Source organism: Geotrypetes seraphini, chromosome 13, assembly GCF_902459505.1.
Source record: "Geotrypetes seraphini chromosome 13, aGeoSer1.1, whole genome shotgun sequence".
Classification (NCBI taxonomy): Eukaryota; Metazoa; Chordata; class Amphibia; order Gymnophiona; family Dermophiidae; genus Geotrypetes; species Geotrypetes seraphini.
This window is the reverse complement of record NC_047096.1, coordinates 58,674,101-58,692,962: the sequence shown is the minus strand read 5'-3', so window position 1 is coordinate 58,692,962 and position 18,862 is coordinate 58,674,101. Positions and strand designations below refer to the sequence as shown.

The following is an 18,862-nucleotide window of genomic DNA, read 5'->3' as shown; positions in this document are numbered from 1 at the left end:
CGATCTACTTACTGAACGTTACCTGGGGCAATGGAGGATTAAGTGATCACATGCAAATCTCTCTCATGAATATTCATTGTGGACAAGGTTTGGGAACCACTGGCTTAAGCACTTCTAATGCTCCCTCTCATATCACATTTTCCTCTGTGCTCACCTTCCCCCCAGACCTGTACCTCTCCTATCTCAAAATCTATCCCCTTCTTACTTTTCAAACTTTGCTAAGCATTCCTGACATTATCTTTTCTGAGACCTTAAAATTTAAACTTTTCAAACTATTCTTATTTATAAAAGTGCCACCAATGTGGGCAGCGCTGGAAAATACTGAACATATCACATCCTGGAATTCTGTCCTTCCTCCTCCAGAGTATGTTCATCACCTAGCAGAGTGTAACATTTTTACGAAACATATCAGAACTCATCCATGCAGGAGACGTACAATTTCCTATACATTATGTGGGGCAGAGGGAGAGAGAGAAGGACTTGGCAGCTTATGACACTTTTCCTCAGTTGAACAGGTACTTCCAACATAGAATGTCCTCATTCTGCTGGTACATCAGACAGATTTTCACAAATCACAGGCCTCATCTGCTGGGACTATGCATCACATCTTTTGGGCCTGTCTATTGAAAACAGGCAAACGATGAACACACACAGGCGGGGGAAGCCTGATCTGGTGGTTACATAATGGGAAAGGGAACCAGGCTTCAAATCTTACCTCTGACAAGCTCTGTGTTCATGACCTTGTAAGTTTCTATCTGTAATTTATTGTGAAGGTGCTGTAGAGATACTGAAATCAAAGACATTAATATATAAAGCCTGTTCTAAGTGGCTATTCTCAATCATCCCTTGGTAATTCATATTTGTGCTGCCAAGTGTGAAAGGCTGCCTCAGATGCTTCTCCTACCTGGCAGGGGTTTCTTTACTCATGTTTGGAACATATAAGACTCCCAAAGTGGGAGACCACATGCCTATGGGTGGCGTTGAAAGAAGACCAAAATCTTATCCCAATTACAGAAAACAGCTATTTAAACATGCACTTATTTATTTTATTTAAAACATTTATAATCCGCTTTAAACCAAAGCAGATTATGTCAGCCTAGCATTGCTAGCAGTCAATATTTTCGGTTGGCCTAATCAACGTCAGCAAAGGCCTATGGGACATTATATCAATCTGACTCTGGAATGTTGATGCAGATAGACCCTAAATGCTCCTGCACAGAATTCACATCCATTAAGCATCCAGCCAGACTGGATTGTTTATCAAGAAGATAGGCTAAGCCAGAGACTAATCCCATCTACCATTCCTGCAAGTGTCACACCTTCCTAATCAATTAAACTAACCATTGTTTCAAACAGTTTACAAATTATATACAGAAAGATACTGGGAAATACAATAGATTCTATTTTTAGAATAAGATTCCAACCTATAAAAGCCTCCTCTCTGCATCACCCCCCTCTCTCTCTCTCTGGATCCTAGTCTACCTCCCCTCTCTCTCTTTCTTTGTCCTCACAGCACCTATTCAAGAAGCTGTCTTTTCTCTCTCATTCACAAGAGCACAGAAGCAGTCTCTGAATCCACTCTGTATTTGTAAAGCTTATTTCTGTTTCTTTCTGTACATTTGTAACTCAGCATATTATATTAGTTCAGTCAAAGCCAAAGAAGAAACCGGCTCCACTTCTCCCATGTAGTGGCGGAGAGACCTCAATGATGGCTGCTGGGGAGGAAGGGAAAGATGAGAAACCCACCCTCCCAGCAATGATGCAAGAGGGCAGATCTTCTCAACAGGATCCTGTAACAGAACCTAAACCATACAACCCTTTTGAGGATGATGAAGAAGAAGAGATGGCAAAGGAGAGGAACGAGAATTCGGGGAAGCCCACTCGCCCCTGGTAAGGCATCACACCAACCAGCAGCCCCAAGTCCAAGAGGCGCACAGCTCCCAAGGCCCCTGGTACGTCACTGCTTGCTCGGCAAGCTGGTGTCCCACAATCCCCCAGACCCTCACACTCAGAACCTCCTTCCTCCACCCCATCTCCAGCGTTAAGTATTGAGAGCCTTTCATCAGAGAGCTCCGCCAAGACCTCAGGCGACCAGGATGAAATTGCTCTTGCAGAAGTAGTTACCAAAAGTTACTCAGAGCCCACTGTGAACACTCTTTGCTTGCCTATTGTGGACTATCGAGGCCCCATCGTCATCCTCACAGAGCAGCAAGAGCTCATCCTGTGGCAGCTGGCTTGCACCAAAGCCGCCTTCCAGTGCTGGCCCTAGTCCAACATTACGAACTGGAGACCCCACTGGATCCGAAACTTCCTCCCCACCTAAGACTCCAAGCAAGATGTCATGCAAAGAGAATCCTTTCAACAGAAAACAATCACCTGTTCCCTTACCTGCAAAGAGAAAATCTTTGAAAGGACCCAAACCAGCACGTCCTCCTGTCCCCAGGCCATGGTTTCCCTCTCATCAAACGCAAGGTGCAGGCAGATCAATACATCCTGGAGGAGGACATTCATGGGGAGGAGGAGGCCATTGAGCAGGCACTCAATGAGCTGGAGCACTGTGAAGTAGAGCTAGAGGAGAAGCTGCACAGCATTGAGACGAGGACAATCTCTTGGTTGAGTAGTTTAAGCTGATCCATGAGAAGCATATGCTGGTACGGCACAAATCAGAGCTTATCTACATAAGGGGGAAGCCATCGGCACGATGCAGCACAGCCCCGACATGATCACCAACGGTGTTATTGATGCCGGCGTCGAAGGATCTCCTGTAGCCTGCCCTCTCTCCTCGGCGGACTTGCACTCCTGCAGCTGTGTTGTTGGACACATCAAAGGAAAACTGAATTTCACTTCAGGCCTTGCCTGTCCAGTGACTTGTGTCATGGTGGTCTTCATTGGCGTGGTTCCTGGTCCTGCTTCTTTAGTGGCGGCTGGTTGACCTGGTTCTGTACACTGAACTTACTATCAAGCCGCCTCAGAGACTTTAAATTTGTTTTATTTTATTTTTAATTTTTTATCTTCTTTCATTATTTCTATTTCTTTGATTTTTGATCTTGGAAATGTATTACATATTTTTATTTTAATCAGGTACTTTAGCTAGATTGTGAGCCTTCGGGACAGAAAGGATAGTTTTTCTCAAGTACCTAATTTCATTTTAGTTTGATACAATGTAAACCGCAGTAAAATGGTCAGTAAAATGCAGGAGCGGTATATCGAATCTTAAATAAACATAAACATATGTTTGATGTATATTTCTAAACATTGCCTTTCTGTAATATTAAGCCTATTTCTGTACAATCACTCTTGGCTGTCCTTGTAATGGATTTCACTTCCTACTGAATCTTCTATGAGGGTATTGAATCCAGAACCAGGCGGAATGTAAGGCCGTCACATTATATCATTGGAACTTGTTTGCTTCAACATTACCCCTCCAAAACTTACATTTTGGGTGGGGGCTCAGCCTTACCTTTCACAATAAACATACACAGTATGGAATATATCACATTTCCACAACAATCTTAAACAATAAAAACTTCTCAGAAGCCTCCCAGATTACCTGTTTTCATGATAACATGGGTAGTTCCTCCAGTAATCTGATTAGAAAAGACACTCTGGGTTTTTCTGGCAAACTTTTGCACCAATAACTAAAAGCAAAACACAGCAATAATTAATAACGATGACAGAAGACAGACCCTACATAGTGCATGAGCTTTGAAGACCACATTGTCTTTTTGGTCCTTTGGGTAAAATTGTCAGACTTCCAACATTGCTGTAAAGTCCATAGATACTTTGTACCTTTAAGACTTTGAATTCATTTTGAAATTAAAATATTCTCCAGGAAAACACTCGGGCATTTATCTTTTTTTTTTTTTTTTTAAATTCTTTATTCATTTTCATATTTTACATGAAGTGTACAAAATATTGAGTTACAACTAATGAATACACAATATCACTTTTATATCTATTACATAATATTCTGAACAAATTTTTTTATCCCCTCTCCCACCCCCCACCCTTCAAGTACTTTCCAATCACCTTATACATATTGTATACCATATTATGTAAAATTATTTTCACTACCCCCCCTCCATGTGTGCCATAAAGAAGACAAGAAAAAGAAGAAAAGAAGAAGATAAATCCTACTATTCATTCAGTACAATACTTTGTCAATGGCCCCCATATTTTTATAAATTTAGGATATGTCCCTCTTTCTATTGCTATTACTCTTTCCATCTTGAATATATGACAAATTGTATTCCACCAAAATGTATAATTAAGGGTACTATGATTCTTCCAGTTATTGGTTATATGCTGAATGGCAACCCCTGTCATGACTAGTAAAAGCTTGTTATTTTCTGGTGAAATTTGACTTTTTTTTTCTCATCATCATTCCAAATAACACTGTATCATATGATATTGCTACATGATTTTCCATCAATTTATTAATTTGTGGCCAAATTGCATTCCAAAAACTTTTAATGTAGGGACAATGTACAGTAAATGATCCAATGTCCCAGGTTCCAGATTACAGTGCCAGCATTTATTGGACTTAGAACTATCTAATTTTTGCAAACGTGTAGGGGTCCAAAAAGCTCTATGTAATAAAAAGAACCAAGTTTGTCTCATAGATGCTGACACTGTACATCTCATTCTCCAAGACCAAATTAGTGGCCATTGAGATGCAGTAATTTGATGCTTAATCTCAATGCTCCAAATGTCTCTTAGACCATTTTTTGGTTTTTTATTCAAATATCCAGATATTAATTTATACCACAATGCGGCTTGATGCCCTAGGAAGTCTGCTTGAAAACATAAGAACTCTAAACTATATTGATTATTCAATGTTTTCCATTCAGGGAACCCAACCTGAATGGCCTGCTTCAATTGCAACCATTTAAAACTTTGTTTTTTACTAAGACCAAATCTATGTTGCAATTGTGAAAATTCCAGCAGTTTACCTTCCGAAATAACATCATTCAGAGATCTAATGCCTGCAATAATCCATTCCTTCCAAAGGATTTGAGCTCCGCCAATTTTAATCTTGGAGTTTATCCATAAAGACTGATTAGTTGACTTGTTTATTGGGACAGGTGTTAATTTACTAATAAACCTCAACGTTTTCCAAGTATCCATTAATATCTTATTTTCTCTGTATCTTCTAGGCATGTTGATACTTGGAAGATGAACTAAATTTAGGGGAAACATAAGGCGCCATTCCAAATATAACCAATCCGGTGCATTATCTATCAGTTCTGGGAGGATCCAATACATACCCTGACGTAAAATATAGGCTTTATGGTACCTATAAAAATTTGGAAAATTTACCCCTCCCTCCTTAATCGATTTTTGCAAAGATACCAAAGCTATTCTATGCGTTTTACCAAGCCAAAGAAATTTCGTTAAAATGCTATTAAGCTTTTTATAAAAGGACCCCTGAAAATAAATAGGTATCATACTCATTTGGTAGCAAACTACAGGCAAGATCATCATTTTAATAGTTTGAACTCTCCCCCACCAAGAAAGATGTAACGGATTCCATTGCTCACATAACTCTGTAACTCTTTTCAATACAAATTTTTCATTTTCTTTTACTGTATCTTCAATTGTATTTTTAACTTGAATGCCAAGATATTTAAATCCTTCTTCTTTCCATATGAACGGAAAAGCGTCAAATAATCCTTTTACACAATGAACATTTAAAGGTATAAGTTCAGACTTACTCCAATTAATTTTATAACCTGAAAATTTGCCAAACATATCAATTAATTCCAATAGACAAGATAAGGTAGACTCTGGATTCCTCAAATAAAGTAAAATATCATCCGCATAAGCCGAAATTTTATATTCCATATCAGAATATGGAATACCCTGTATCCCCCTTGCTTGCTGTATTGCTAACAATAAGGGTTCTAATACAACATCAAATAACAAAGGAGATAAAGGACAACCTTGTCTAACTCCCCTCTGCAGTTGAAAACCATCAGATATCATATTATTAATATTTAATCTTGCAATCGGGAAGCTATAATGTTTTTACCATTTGTATAAATCCAGAACCTATACCAAACTATTCTAAAGCCTGATACATAAAATTCAATTCTACCCTATCAAACGCTTTTTCTGCATCCAAGGAAACTGTAAAAGCCGGTTCATCCATTTTTTTTTGATAAATTTAACATATGAAACAATAATCTAGAGTTATTAGAGGAATGTCTTTTAGCAACGAAACCCGTCTGATGCGTGTCTATAATATGTGGGAGAGCTTTGGCTAATCTCAAAGCCAAAATTTTCGCCAAAAGTTTATTATCCACATTTATTAAAGATATAGGCCTGTAGTTTGAAACCAAAGTAGGATCTTTATTTGGCTTAGGCAAAACAATTACTATTGATTCAGCCATAGTACCTTTAACATCACCTTTTATAAGTTGTGTCTGATATAAATTTAGTAAATATGGGGAAAGGACATTTTGAAATGTTTTATAAAATTCTACTGTATAACCATCACCACCTGGAGCGGATCCAACTCTAAGAGATCTCAACGCTGTTTCTAATTCTTTGAATGATATAGGTTCATCTAAACTCCGTTTTATATGATCAGGAACCTTAGGTCCAATAATTAAATCTAAAAAATTTTTACCATCTTTTTGCCTCTCCAAATAAGGCTCGGAAGAATACAGGTCCTTATAAAATTTTAGAAATTGCTTTAAAATTATATCCGTTTGATTGGTTATTATACCATTATCATCTTTTATCCCATTAATGTTAGTTCTTCTTTTTTTTGCTTTAAGATAATTTGCCAATAATCTTCCCGCCTTATTAGAATTTCCATAATACATTGTCTGTTTGGAAAACAAGTCTCTTCTTATCATTTTTGAAGCTAATTCGTTATATTTACCTTTTGCTTTCAAAAGAGCTTGTAATACATCATGTTCCCATTTGCTTACCAATTTAGTTTCTAGTATTTTAATTTCTTTTTCTAACTCTATATACTGTTTTTTAATCTGTTTTTTAATCTAAACCTAACAAAAGCCGAATATGATATAATATGACCTCTCATAGTCGCTTTAAAAACGTCCCATACATTTTCAATAGATGTATCTTCCACTAAATTAATTTGAAAGAAATCACTAATTTGTGTTTTAAAATTTTCCAAAAATTTTTCATCCACAAGCAATGCATTATCAAATCTCCAAAGAGGTCTTCTATTTTCTAATTGATCTAATTGTAAATCTATCCATACTCCCGCATGATACGATATGATAATGGGATCAATGGAAGCCTTAATCACTTGCTGCACCTTATGTGATGAAATAAAAATATAATCTATTCTTGAAAATGATTTATGAACCTGTGAACAAAATGATAATTCCTGATCATTAAAATGAAGAATACGCCATATATCCTTCAAATCACATGATTGAACCAAATTATCTAAACCTAAAGATTTTATATTTTACCTGGTTTTTTATCTATTAATGGATCATCTCCAGCCACCACTAAATTAGAAGCAGCCAGTGGTAACAACATACTCTGCAATTTTTTAAAGAATTCTGATTGATTCGAATTAGGGGCATATATATTGAACAACGTCAGGGCATTATTTCCCATACTTATATCAACATGTAGCCATCTTCCATGTGGGTCCGAATTTACTATCTTAAAATTGGCCATACACTTTTTATTTATAAGAACTGCTACTCCTGCTTTTTTACCCTCTGCTGGAGCAAAAAAACATTCTTTCACCCACCCACCCATTAGTTTCTGTGATTCCTTTATATTAAGATGGGTCTCCTGCAGACAATAAACATCCGCGTTTTGCTTCTTTAAAAATGATAATACTTTTTTCCTTTTGATTACATGATTCAGGCCATTGACATTAATAGAAAATATCTTAAGACATAAAATATTTTATACTCCTTATCATAATCTTCCTCTTCCCTTCTTCCATAACTAAGATCTAAAAAACTTCTCCCCATGGCACACATTCTTACCTCCAAATTACCCAATCCCTTATTAATCTTTTCCTTAATCATCCTAGTAATATCTTTAATTCCCACCTTCTTCCCCCCCTACCCCCCCCAATATAATGACTGCTTAAGGACACACATTGGACAGTAATCCCAACTTCCCCCCTCCCCCCAGGCAACCAATATTTATTAATAACCCCTTTATCCTTTATTGAGACAAACTCACTACCTCTCCACAATATATCTAATTATATCTCTCTTTTTTTTCCATTTTAAAGTAATTAATTTCTCTATCTATTATTTAACCTTTAGTCACATAACCATATTTATTTCCTAACATTCCATTAATGCATTTTTATCATTTCACCAATCTCTAATTCATTCCCCCAACATTTTATTTCATTCAAGAAAATTCTATCATAGTCATATATTTAATAAAAAGTATCATTTTCCTATATCTTATATTATCTAATCCATCTTCTCCTATCCTCCTTTAAATATCCAACAACAAATATCCATCTCTTCATATATTTCTGTTAAAAAAAAATTCAATTTTATAAGTTTTTATCCCCTATTTGTATTTAAACATTTGTATTTCATTTTCAAAATAATTTTTTTCCCCCGTTTTTATATTTCCTCTTCTCCAAATTAAATCCAATCTTTTTAAAACTATATTATCACAACATCAATCTTTACATTCCTTCAGCTACCAATAAATTCTTATGTATCTTTCTTTTATATTATTAATTTTCCTTTCCTTTACTTGCATTTAAATATCATATAACTTGTCCTTTCTATCATTAGTCCATTCTGCAATCTTTTCCTTATTGTCCTTTCATTCTTTACTTTCTCCTTTTCTGACTTATTAAATAAACTGAACTTTCATATTTATTTCTTATCTCCATCCATCCACTCTTAAAGACTTTTTTTTTTTGAAAATATTTTTATTGAAGGATCAATGCATACGAGAAGATACAAAGTGTGACCAAACGAGAAGAACATCAAGTACAAAATTCAAGGGTTCATGTAAAGAACAGACAAAAGACTTTTGACTGCCAATTGTCATTCATTTTTTTTTTTTTTTATAATATCCTTTTAGTCTATCAGTCCTGCTTTCTTCTTCTTCACATCTATTTATTTTCCTATTCAGTCTTCACTTTTCCTTTTGTGTTAATTTGTCCAGTCCTTTAATCCTTCTTGTTCATTCTTTACTCCAACCATCCATCTTTCAGTCTCCTAAAAGTTCAGTCTAATAACTTCACTTTAATGTCTTTCCAGTCTATCCTTCTTTCTTCTTTACATTCTTTTATTTTCTTTTTCACTTGTCCATTTTTATTTCCTGTTCTTTGTTGCATATTCTTCTTTTTCCAACAAACAAAAGTCCCATAGTTCTTTATATTTAATTTTTTGTTCAATATCCACCAATCCAGTCTTAGTATTTATCCCTTCATCTCAACACCCATTGTGCTAAAATGACATAGGTTCTGATTTTGAAAGAAAGGTCTTTAGTTTTTCCGGATCAACAAAATACAAAGATTTATCCCCACAAGATACCCTCATTTTTGCTGGGTAATATAACCCATACTTATATCCTTTTTCCTTTAATTGAGATCTCAGCTCAAGGAATTTCTTCCTAATATTTGCTGTATTTTTAGCAAAGTCTGGTAAAAACCATATTTTGGGTCCTTTATAGTTTAAGTTTTTATCTTTTTTATTGCTTGCTGGTATCTTAACATCTTGAATATTAATGGTCTTGGTCTCCCTTGATTTTCCAGACTCTTTATTGGAATCCTTTGCGCCCGTTCTATTTCCAAAGGCTGTTTGAAATCCAACTGCAATAATCTAGGAATTAAATTTTCTAAAAACTGTATTGCATTTTTCCCTTCCAAATTTTCCTGTATTCCAAAAAGTTTTATATTCTTTCTTCTTCCACGGTTTTCGTAATCTTCCAGCTGACTTTTCAATTGAATTATTTCCAAACTGTCATTTTTGCATCTTTTTCTCTCCATTTTAACTTCTAACTCTGTTGTTCTTTTATTAGCTACTTCCATTTGTCTGTGTATATTCAGGATTTCTTCCTTCAGTTCTGCCATATTACTCACAGTCTCTGTCAGCATTTGTTTGATTTGCCTCAGTTCCCCCATAACTTCAGCTTTGCTTAACTCCTCTGATACATCAGCAGGAAGCGGAACCTTACTCAGGGTAATTTGATCCTGCTTCTGCCTTTTCACAGCCCCTCCGGTTTCACTCTTACTCTGTCGGGTGCTCGCCATGCTCCCGCTGTCCTCTCTGATGTTTTCAGCCGAAAACAGTTTAAAAGGAAATCTTTATTTATTCAACGGTTGCCCAGGTAAGAGGAGCGCTGCGATCACACGACCATTTTGTGTGCGTGCTAAGCCACGCCCCTCGGCATTTATCATTTTTCATTTATGCAGGTAGCTTAACAAGCAAAAAAAATACAAGCATACTTTGGAAAATTCAAAACTGGATGCATTGTTCAATAAAATCATGCAGAGGTCTAGTGCTTCTCAAACGTTTATCAAATATGACCCCACTTTAACAAGTAAAAAATTTGTGGAAGTATGTGGCACAGGGGTTAGAGCTACGGCCTCAGCACCCTGAGGTTGCGGGTTCAAATCCCTCGCTGCTCCCTGTGACCCTGGGCAAGCCACTTAATCCCCCCATTGCCCCAGGCACACTAGAGAGTTTGAGCCCACCGGGAGAGATAGGGAAATATGTATGATATAGTACCTGAATGTAAACCACTTAGGATATAAATGGTATATAAAAATAAAATAAATAATGTAACCTTAGATGATTATGAAATCCCTTCCCCAACTCATCCAAAGCAGGAAGGTAATAGCCACAATGGTGCAAGTGACAGCACTCACAGACCCCAGTAATTGCCATGGGTTTCCATAGTCTAAGAGAAAGCTTACCCAAGGGATGAGGATTTGTAAATGTTTACTGGCTAATAGACCACATGCTCACTGCCACTACTCAGCAAAAGCAGAGGCTACCCTGATTCTGTGACCCCCACTGGTATCCTCACCCACAGTTTGGAACCAATGGTCTATAAAATCATAAGTGCTGTGGGAGAGGTCAGTAATTGTATTTCTCCTGCTACCTCTTCCAAAAAATCCAAGACTTGCTGTCAGATTGACCCCAGTTAAAGATATTCTGGAACACCCTAAAGTACCACTCAGGCATTAAAACAGAGTCATGGCACTGAAATTATTGAGGAAGGAAACAAAACAACCGACCAGGAGATGACAGGATGGCATCACCTTCCAATCTGGCGAGTTCCAGTTGACTGATGTGGGCGGTAGAAATGGCTGCTGAAGAAGCTACTACTATGAAATCTATCTTGAATAAAAGATTGCAACCTCCTGATGTTAAATTGCAGCAACTCCAAGGAAAGATGGAGGAAATCAATAAGGCATTAGTGGCGTTCCAGCTGCGCATGAATGAACTGGAGGACAGCATCACAGCAGTGGAGGACTTACGTGCCCAGCGGCGGCTTAAGAACAAAATCAAGGAATATGGCAATAAACTAGACAACCTTGGAAATAGGACCCACAAAACCAATGTCTGTTTCGTGGACCTCTCAGAAATGTTAGGGGACAAGGATTTACAGGCCCTTCTTGAGACAGGACTGATACAGTCTTTGGAACTACAGGACAGCATCAGCCCACTGAGAGTGGAAACAGCCCAACGGGCAGGCCCCAAACAATAACAAGTTATGCGGCCTTGAATTTTGCCCACAAAACAGCCATCCTGCAGATCCTTCAGAGTGGGAAAACATTAACATATGAAACTCCCTGAAAACAGACTTTGCCAGTAAAGTGTGCGATCTCCCACAGCCAGAGCTGTTCCCACAGAGAACCTCTGCAGCATAAAAACATGAATTTGTAAAACATACTGAAGTTAAGGAAAAAAAATAAATACAAGCAGAAAACAGGAGCTCCTACTGTCTCGTTTGTAGGAAGACAACTGGAAGTCAGAGGGCAGTCCTGAGATAAAAGGGGAGGATCCAAAATATGTAAATGAAGCTTCCTACAAGAGATCTTGCGAGAAGGGGTTGAGTAGCCACTTGTCCAGGAATAGAGTGGGATTTTACAAAAAATAAAAGACGTGGTACCCTAGATCCCCTACAGATTAATTCAAACAAATCAGAAGTTCCATACAATGAGGAAGCAGTTAGGTCAAAAGGACAAAATAGAACCAGAAAGACACTTTGGGTATAAATGTCAAATGCCTCTGCCAACCCCAGGAGCAAATGTCCAAGCTGAGGATGTAATCCAGCTCTCCCAATAAAAGACGTAGAGAGGTAACAGTTTACAGCACCCAGAGGGATGGAAAGTCAAAAAACTCACTGTTGAAGCCTGAGAACTGGACAGATCATTCTCCTGCGAGTTTTAGAATTAATTACCACAGCTGGCAGCTTTAACAAGAAATCTACCGTGCTTTAGCAAACTTGGAGCACCATCCAAAGATTCCCCCCCATCCCCACCCAAAGTGAGAAGCTACTTGTGTCTCTATTGCTTCCTTTAATGCTGCCAACATTTTGCAGCGGTGTGTGGCAAGCTTAGAAGATTGCTGTTTTCAGAAAGGTTTTGAAAGCAGGATGAGGCAGCTAAAAAAGTACATATGGACTGTCATTATTAAAAAGCGCAGAAGAAATGTCAAAGGTTGACGGCTTGCAAGATTATAAGCTGAGAGGCATAAAAATTTGATGTCCCTGCCCTTCCAAATATATTTAAATTGGATAACGAATGGCCTAGTTGTCTGCTGTGAGCCCTTTCTTCTGAAACACAGAAGTGCAGGATAGTAGTGGTATAAGGAATCTTTTGTCCTCTACACCAGAGACAACCTGTATTCAGCAGTGGAGAGTCATTAAGTTTCAGTAGCTTCAGTACGCAAATGCTTTAGTACAGATCATTTCAAACTTTTCGTACAATCTATAACCTTACATCAGATTGATTATTGTACTGTTGCATATATAAGCTGTTTTAAACAAAATACTGAAAAGATTACAGACAATACAGAACACAGCACTACACAAAATATATTATTTGCTTAAATCAGATAAAAAAATGCCTTACTTTGTAAAATCTCACTGGCTTACTGTGGAACCAAGGATTCTGTTTAAACTATCCTGCTTTCTTTATAAAGCGCTCTATCGGATTATTTTTATCTACACTTTCAGTTAAGGACAGGAGGTAAAATTTCTAGGAACTTAACAGAAAATCCTCTCTCTTTTTCTTCTCCAAGGAGTATAAAAAGACTAAAGCTATTTGAACAAGTACCAAGCTGCTAAAACGGGGGAAAGATATTTCTTTCATTCTTAGATCTTCTGTTTAGAAAATATATCATTGGAGTATCGATTTAGGATTTTAGAGCTGACCGGATTATTTTACTTTGACTGATACTGTTGCCACTCTGAATTTGAAAAAAATATCACTCCAAACAAAACCCAAAGAAAAGGACACCAAAATCAGAAAGTTCTCAGTTCTGCAGGATTTGATGGGTTGGTTATGTATTGTGAAACTTTCCATATTTTTTTAGATGCTTGTATGTAATTTTATTCTGTATGTTGCTTTGTGCTCCGCCTTGATAAACAAAGAAGTTCTTCTCAATGGTTATTTTGTGTATGATAATGAAGACAAACTATCTGTGTTTCTGTGAAAATATTTACAGTATTGTGAAATTCTCTAATCAAATAATTCAAAAAGTACATCCACCATTCATAATCTCCACAAATTTCACAATGGATGCAAAGTAAAACATTCTGAATCACGCTGTAAATCCGCTCCCAATGATTCACACCACTCCACAAAACGTCTTTACATACTCACTTTGGGCTTGAATCATCGGGAGCGAATTTACAACGTGATTCAGAATGTTTTACTCAGCAAAATCTTAAGGTTTTTTTGGGTAGAAGAATTTTTTAAAAATTAAGTTTTATTTTCATGTGGTATATTTTAGTTGTATATGAATTTGGGAGGGGGGTAGGGGTTAAATCTTCTTGTATGATATTGTAGATTTTCAAGTGATATTGTACTATAATTGTTTAATATTTACTGTACACTTGATGTAAGTTATAAAATGAATAAAGAAATTAAAAAAAAAAAAAAAAATTAAGTGTTTCCCAACGAAGGGGACAATCCCCAAACCGAGCTCAGTAGAACCCGTTTGTTGCCCAGAAGTAACTATCAAGCAAACAGTAACGAGAAACAACTTTTAAAGTAACAGAATGCGCCAAATGAAATTCACAAAGATAAGTCTACGTTATTTCCAAGAGCTTCCATTGTGAAATTTGGGTAGATTATGAGTGGGAGATGTACTTTTTGAATTATTTGATTAGTGGATTTCACAATACATATTTTCACAGAAACACAGATCACAGTTTGTCACACAAGACGTTTGGAGGTAAAAGCTATTGTTGCTTTCTTAGCTTATGACTTCACACGGAGGATGCACTGCATAAATGGTAAATTCTTTGAGAAGTTTTGGTTTCTTTATTACTTGAAGCACTGATAAAAGAAAGCATCGATGAACATTTTGAAAGAAACGAACTTCTGATAACCAGCCAACATGGTTTCTGCAAGGGGAGATCGTGCCTAACTAACTTATTGCACTTTTTTGAAGGAATTAACAAATGGATGGACAGAGGAGACCCCATAGACATCATATACCTGGATTTCCAAAAAGCCTTTGACAAGGTGCCTCACGAGCGTCTACTCCCGAAACTGAAGAACCATGGGGTGGATGGAGACGTACATAGATGGATCAGAAACTGGTTGGCGGATAGGAAACAGAGGTAGGGGTGAAGGGCCACTACTCGGACTGGAAGAGGGTCACGAGTGGTGTTCCACAGGGCTCGGTGCTCGGGCCGCTACTATTTAATATATTCATAAATGATCTAGAAATAGGGACGACATGTGAGATAATAAAATTTGCAGACGACACCAAACTATTTAGTGGAGCTCGGACTAAAGAGGACTGCGAAGAATTGCAAAGGGACTTGAACAAACTAGGGGAATGGGCGACGAGATGACAGATGAAGTTCAACGTTGAGAAATGTAAAGTACTGCATATAGGAAGCAGAAACCCGAGGTACCAACTATACGATGGGAGGGATGTTATTGAATGAGAGTACCCAGGAAAGGGACTTGGGGGTAATGGTGGACATGACAATGAAGCCGACGGCACAGTGCACAGCGGCTGCTAAGAAAGCAAATAGAATGCTAGGTATAATCAAGAAGGGTATTACAACCAGGACGAAAGAAGTTATCCTGCCATTGTATCGGGCGATGATGCACCCACATCTGGAATATTGCGTCCAATATTGGTCACCGTACCTTAAGAAGGATATGGCGTTACTCGAGAGGGTTCAGAGGAGAGCGACACGTCTGATAAAAGGGATGGAAAACCTTCCATAAGCTGAGAGATTGGAGAAACTGGGTCTCTTCTCCCTGGAGAAGAGGAGACTTAGAGGGGATATGATAAAGACTTATAAGATCATGAAGGGCATAGAGAGAGTAGAGAAGGAAAGGTTCTTCAAACTGTCAAATAATAAAAGAACAAGAGGGCATCCGGAAAAGTTGAAAGGGGACAGATTCAAAACAAATGCTAGGAAGTTCTTCTTTACCCAACGTGTGGTGGACACCTGGAATGCGCTTCCAGAGAACGTAATAGGGCAGAGTACAGTACTGGGGTTTACGAAAGGATTGGACAATTTCCTGCTGGAAAAGGGGATAGAGGGGTATAGATAGAGGATTACTGCACAGGTCCTGGACCTGTTGGGCCGCTGCGTGAGCGACTGCTGGGCATGATGGACCTCAGGTCTGACCCAGCAGAGGCATTGCTTATGTTCTTATGTGTCCTCCTACTCATTTATCATACACAAAATAACCATTGAGAAGGACTTTTTATACTAGCTCTGAATTTGAAAGGCATGAGCAGAGTTTTGTTCTTGTTATTATCTATTTGGAGCGGTCTAACGTAAAATGAGTGGACTGCTTAGTCCACTGGTCAGGTGACTATATTATAACAAAATAAGAAAAATAACCCATAAATTAGAAACTGCATGGGAGAAAAATGGGATGTGTACATGTAGGACTGCAGTGGTAGTGAAAATGAGGGATGAGTGTGATACAGTAAGTATGGGGCACTGCTGTGGATGCAAAAGTGTGTGGGTTGTTGTATGGCTGGGTAGGATATGTGCTGGCAGAGTGGGGGGAGCATGGTCATGTATACAGGGATTTAAGAGAATGAGTCTAGTGGGGCTGTGATTTGAGTCAATCTCTCACTGTTTCCTCTCTGCATCTCCCTAGCCTTCCTCTTCTCTCTCGCACCATCTCCTCCCTTCCCACCTCTCTCTACCTACCAGCTGTAGCAGCCAGAGGTTGTCTTCTCTAGTGCCACCACTAATGTAATCCTACCGAGGGCTCCTGCTGGCACTTCCATCTCTGATACAATGTGTCTGACCGCTCTTCATGGGTGGAAGCTGTGGATTTCCATTGCATCTTCACTGTATTACACTGGTATAACCCTAACACTACATATGCACTTCTGAAATTCAAACTTCTACTCCCAACAGGTCCCTTCAATTAGGCAAAATACCCCCCCCCCCAACTCTCAGCAGCTGGGTCAGAGACAGATGGAAATGAACACTCCTCTCACCAGCTGAGATCATCCCTCTGTACCCACCAAAAGGACATATAGCAGGCTTAGGTTGCTAGAAGAATCAAATCTCATCTTTTTCAGCACAATTAAACCGTCTAATTATAACATCATAACAAAAGTATTACCAATTCACTTTGATTGAGGCCGGATGCCACAAGAGATAACTTCCTTTTGGTCATCATCACTGGGTTTTTGAAACTCGACACTCCCGTTTGACCATGAAAAGGTGGCGTCGGCATCTTCTGCTCACTCTCCCCTGCGCTGTTTCTGCTAGCAATGCGGGGTATGCAAGGACTAGTCAATTCATCCCCAGGCTGACAAGATGATGGCCTTGCAGCAGAAGAAATATCTCCAGCCGGAGGATGACTTTTGCTACAGTGCAGGGTTCTGCTATTCAGTTTATCTTCAGCGTCCCTTCTGTGTGTATTTCCTGAAAGAAAAAATGACTCTGATGATGCAGGATATAGGAAATGTCATATTTTAGTTAAGCTAAAGAAATATAAGAAATTTCAGTGTCTTCTGATTGGGTAATACAACTGTCCAATTATTCTGCCGCTGCCAGCAATCAAAGCTTTAGCACTTCATGTAAGATAGTGTTTCTCAGCCCAGTTTCAAGCTTTTTGAAAGCAAAACTTTATGACTTGAAATGTGCTACTTATAAATTATTTGTTGTATGCGTGCTGGTACCCAGGGAGGAGTAAAGTGCTCTCATTTGTAACCAATCGATGCCGAGGATTACCATTTGTTATAAAGAATAACACACAAACTGTGTTGGATGAGTGGCAATATCCTATAGCAGTACTTCCCAATCCAGTCCTTGGGGTACACTTAGCCAGTCAGGTTTTCAGAATATCCATAATGAATATGCATGAGATTAATTTGCACACACTGCCTCCTTGGTATACAAATCTCTCCTATGCATATTCACTGAAGATATCCTGAAAACCCGACTGGCTGAGTGTGCCCCAAGAACTGGGTTAGGAAGCAATGCTAAAGGATGTTGCCACTCAACCAAGTCCGTTTTTATATTACTCTTCATACAAGTATTGTAATCAGAAATCCATATTTAAAAATCTATAATACAAGTTCTTTAAAAAAAAAACACAAAAAACAACTGCAATCAGTTTCTCCAAGGAATAAAACAGGGGAAACAAACCACAAACCTCAAATGTGCAAAGTATAGAGGGGAAGTTTTTCTTAATGAAGTTTTTCTTTCAATGTTATTAAACTGCACTTAACATTAAGCTGGAATAACATTGAAAGAAAAACTTCATTAAGGTAAGTCTATGACTTAACTGATATGGGATATATATATATATTTTTTCAAAAACGTATTTATTTAATATGAAATTAAATTATTGAGCCCTTTAAAGAAAATTTAATACTGAAAAATGAATTAATGATAAATAATATATAGTATATGAATTTAATATATGAACTAATAGGAAGATAAACAAATTTTTATGAGCCAGTGACAATTTTACCACATTAAGCTCACTGCTATGAAAGTTTATTGATGAGGTGGAGGGGTGGGGCTGAGGCTCAAAAATAACGTAAAGTAAAGGCCAGCTATTTTTAGTTGGCTGTCTAATTGGAAATTTCTGGAGGTGTTTCTGTGGATAGAGTGAATTTATTGCCTCTAAGAAAAGGAAGATTTTGGAACACATTTTTCTTTAAGCATTCTAGGTGCAAACATTTATATCAACTGTAATGGCTGGCATAGAAACACAGAAAAATAAAGGCAGATAAAGCATCTCCCCTCCCTTTTTTGAAGAAAAATGTTCCTTTTCTAGCCATACCAGATTATGTAGCTCCTTTCCTGCTCCCTAATTGTTGCAAACTGCCTTGATGTTTGTCTATAAGATCCCTAAAAGCATAAATATAAAGATCCTCTGTACTTGTCCCAAGTTTTCTTGGATTCAAATGCAGCCCTCCTCTCCACCACGAGACCATCCCATGAATTCACCACCTGTTCGGTGAAAGATTTCTGAACCTGCCCGTTTTCACCTTCATCCTATGCCCCCTCATTCCAGAGCTTCCTTACAATTGAAAGAGACTCACCTCCTGTGCCTTTAACCATCTCTCTCACATCTCCCATTTCTCCTTTCTTGCAAAGCATACATAGACAGGATTGAGATCTTTCAGTCTGTCATTGTGCTCTTTGCGACAAAGATCACTCACGTGCAGGCTAAAGAATAGTGCCAGCTATT

At 38.0% G+C, this 18,862-nt stretch overlaps 1 protein-coding gene across 4 annotated transcripts in view; it reads right to left on the bottom strand.

Annotated features, from left to right (window-relative positions):
* BRCA1 (BRCA1 DNA repair associated) overlaps positions 1 to 18,862 on the bottom strand; it is a 120,979-nt gene that overhangs the window by 22,395 nt on the left and 79,722 nt on the right. For all 4 annotated transcript variants that reach the window (XR_004536763.1, XM_033918009.1, XM_033918007.1 and 1 more), the window contains exons 15-16: positions 16,778 to 17,082; positions 3,551 to 3,638 (exon numbers count right to left, since the gene is read on the bottom strand). Coding sequence is in view for 3 of the 4 variants with exons in the window: in XM_033918009.1 (XP_033773900.1) it covers positions 3,551 to 3,638; positions 16,778 to 17,082 (393 nt within the window). In the remaining variant the exon portion in view is untranslated. The remainder of the gene's footprint in view (positions 1 to 3,550; positions 3,639 to 16,777; positions 17,083 to 18,862) is intronic.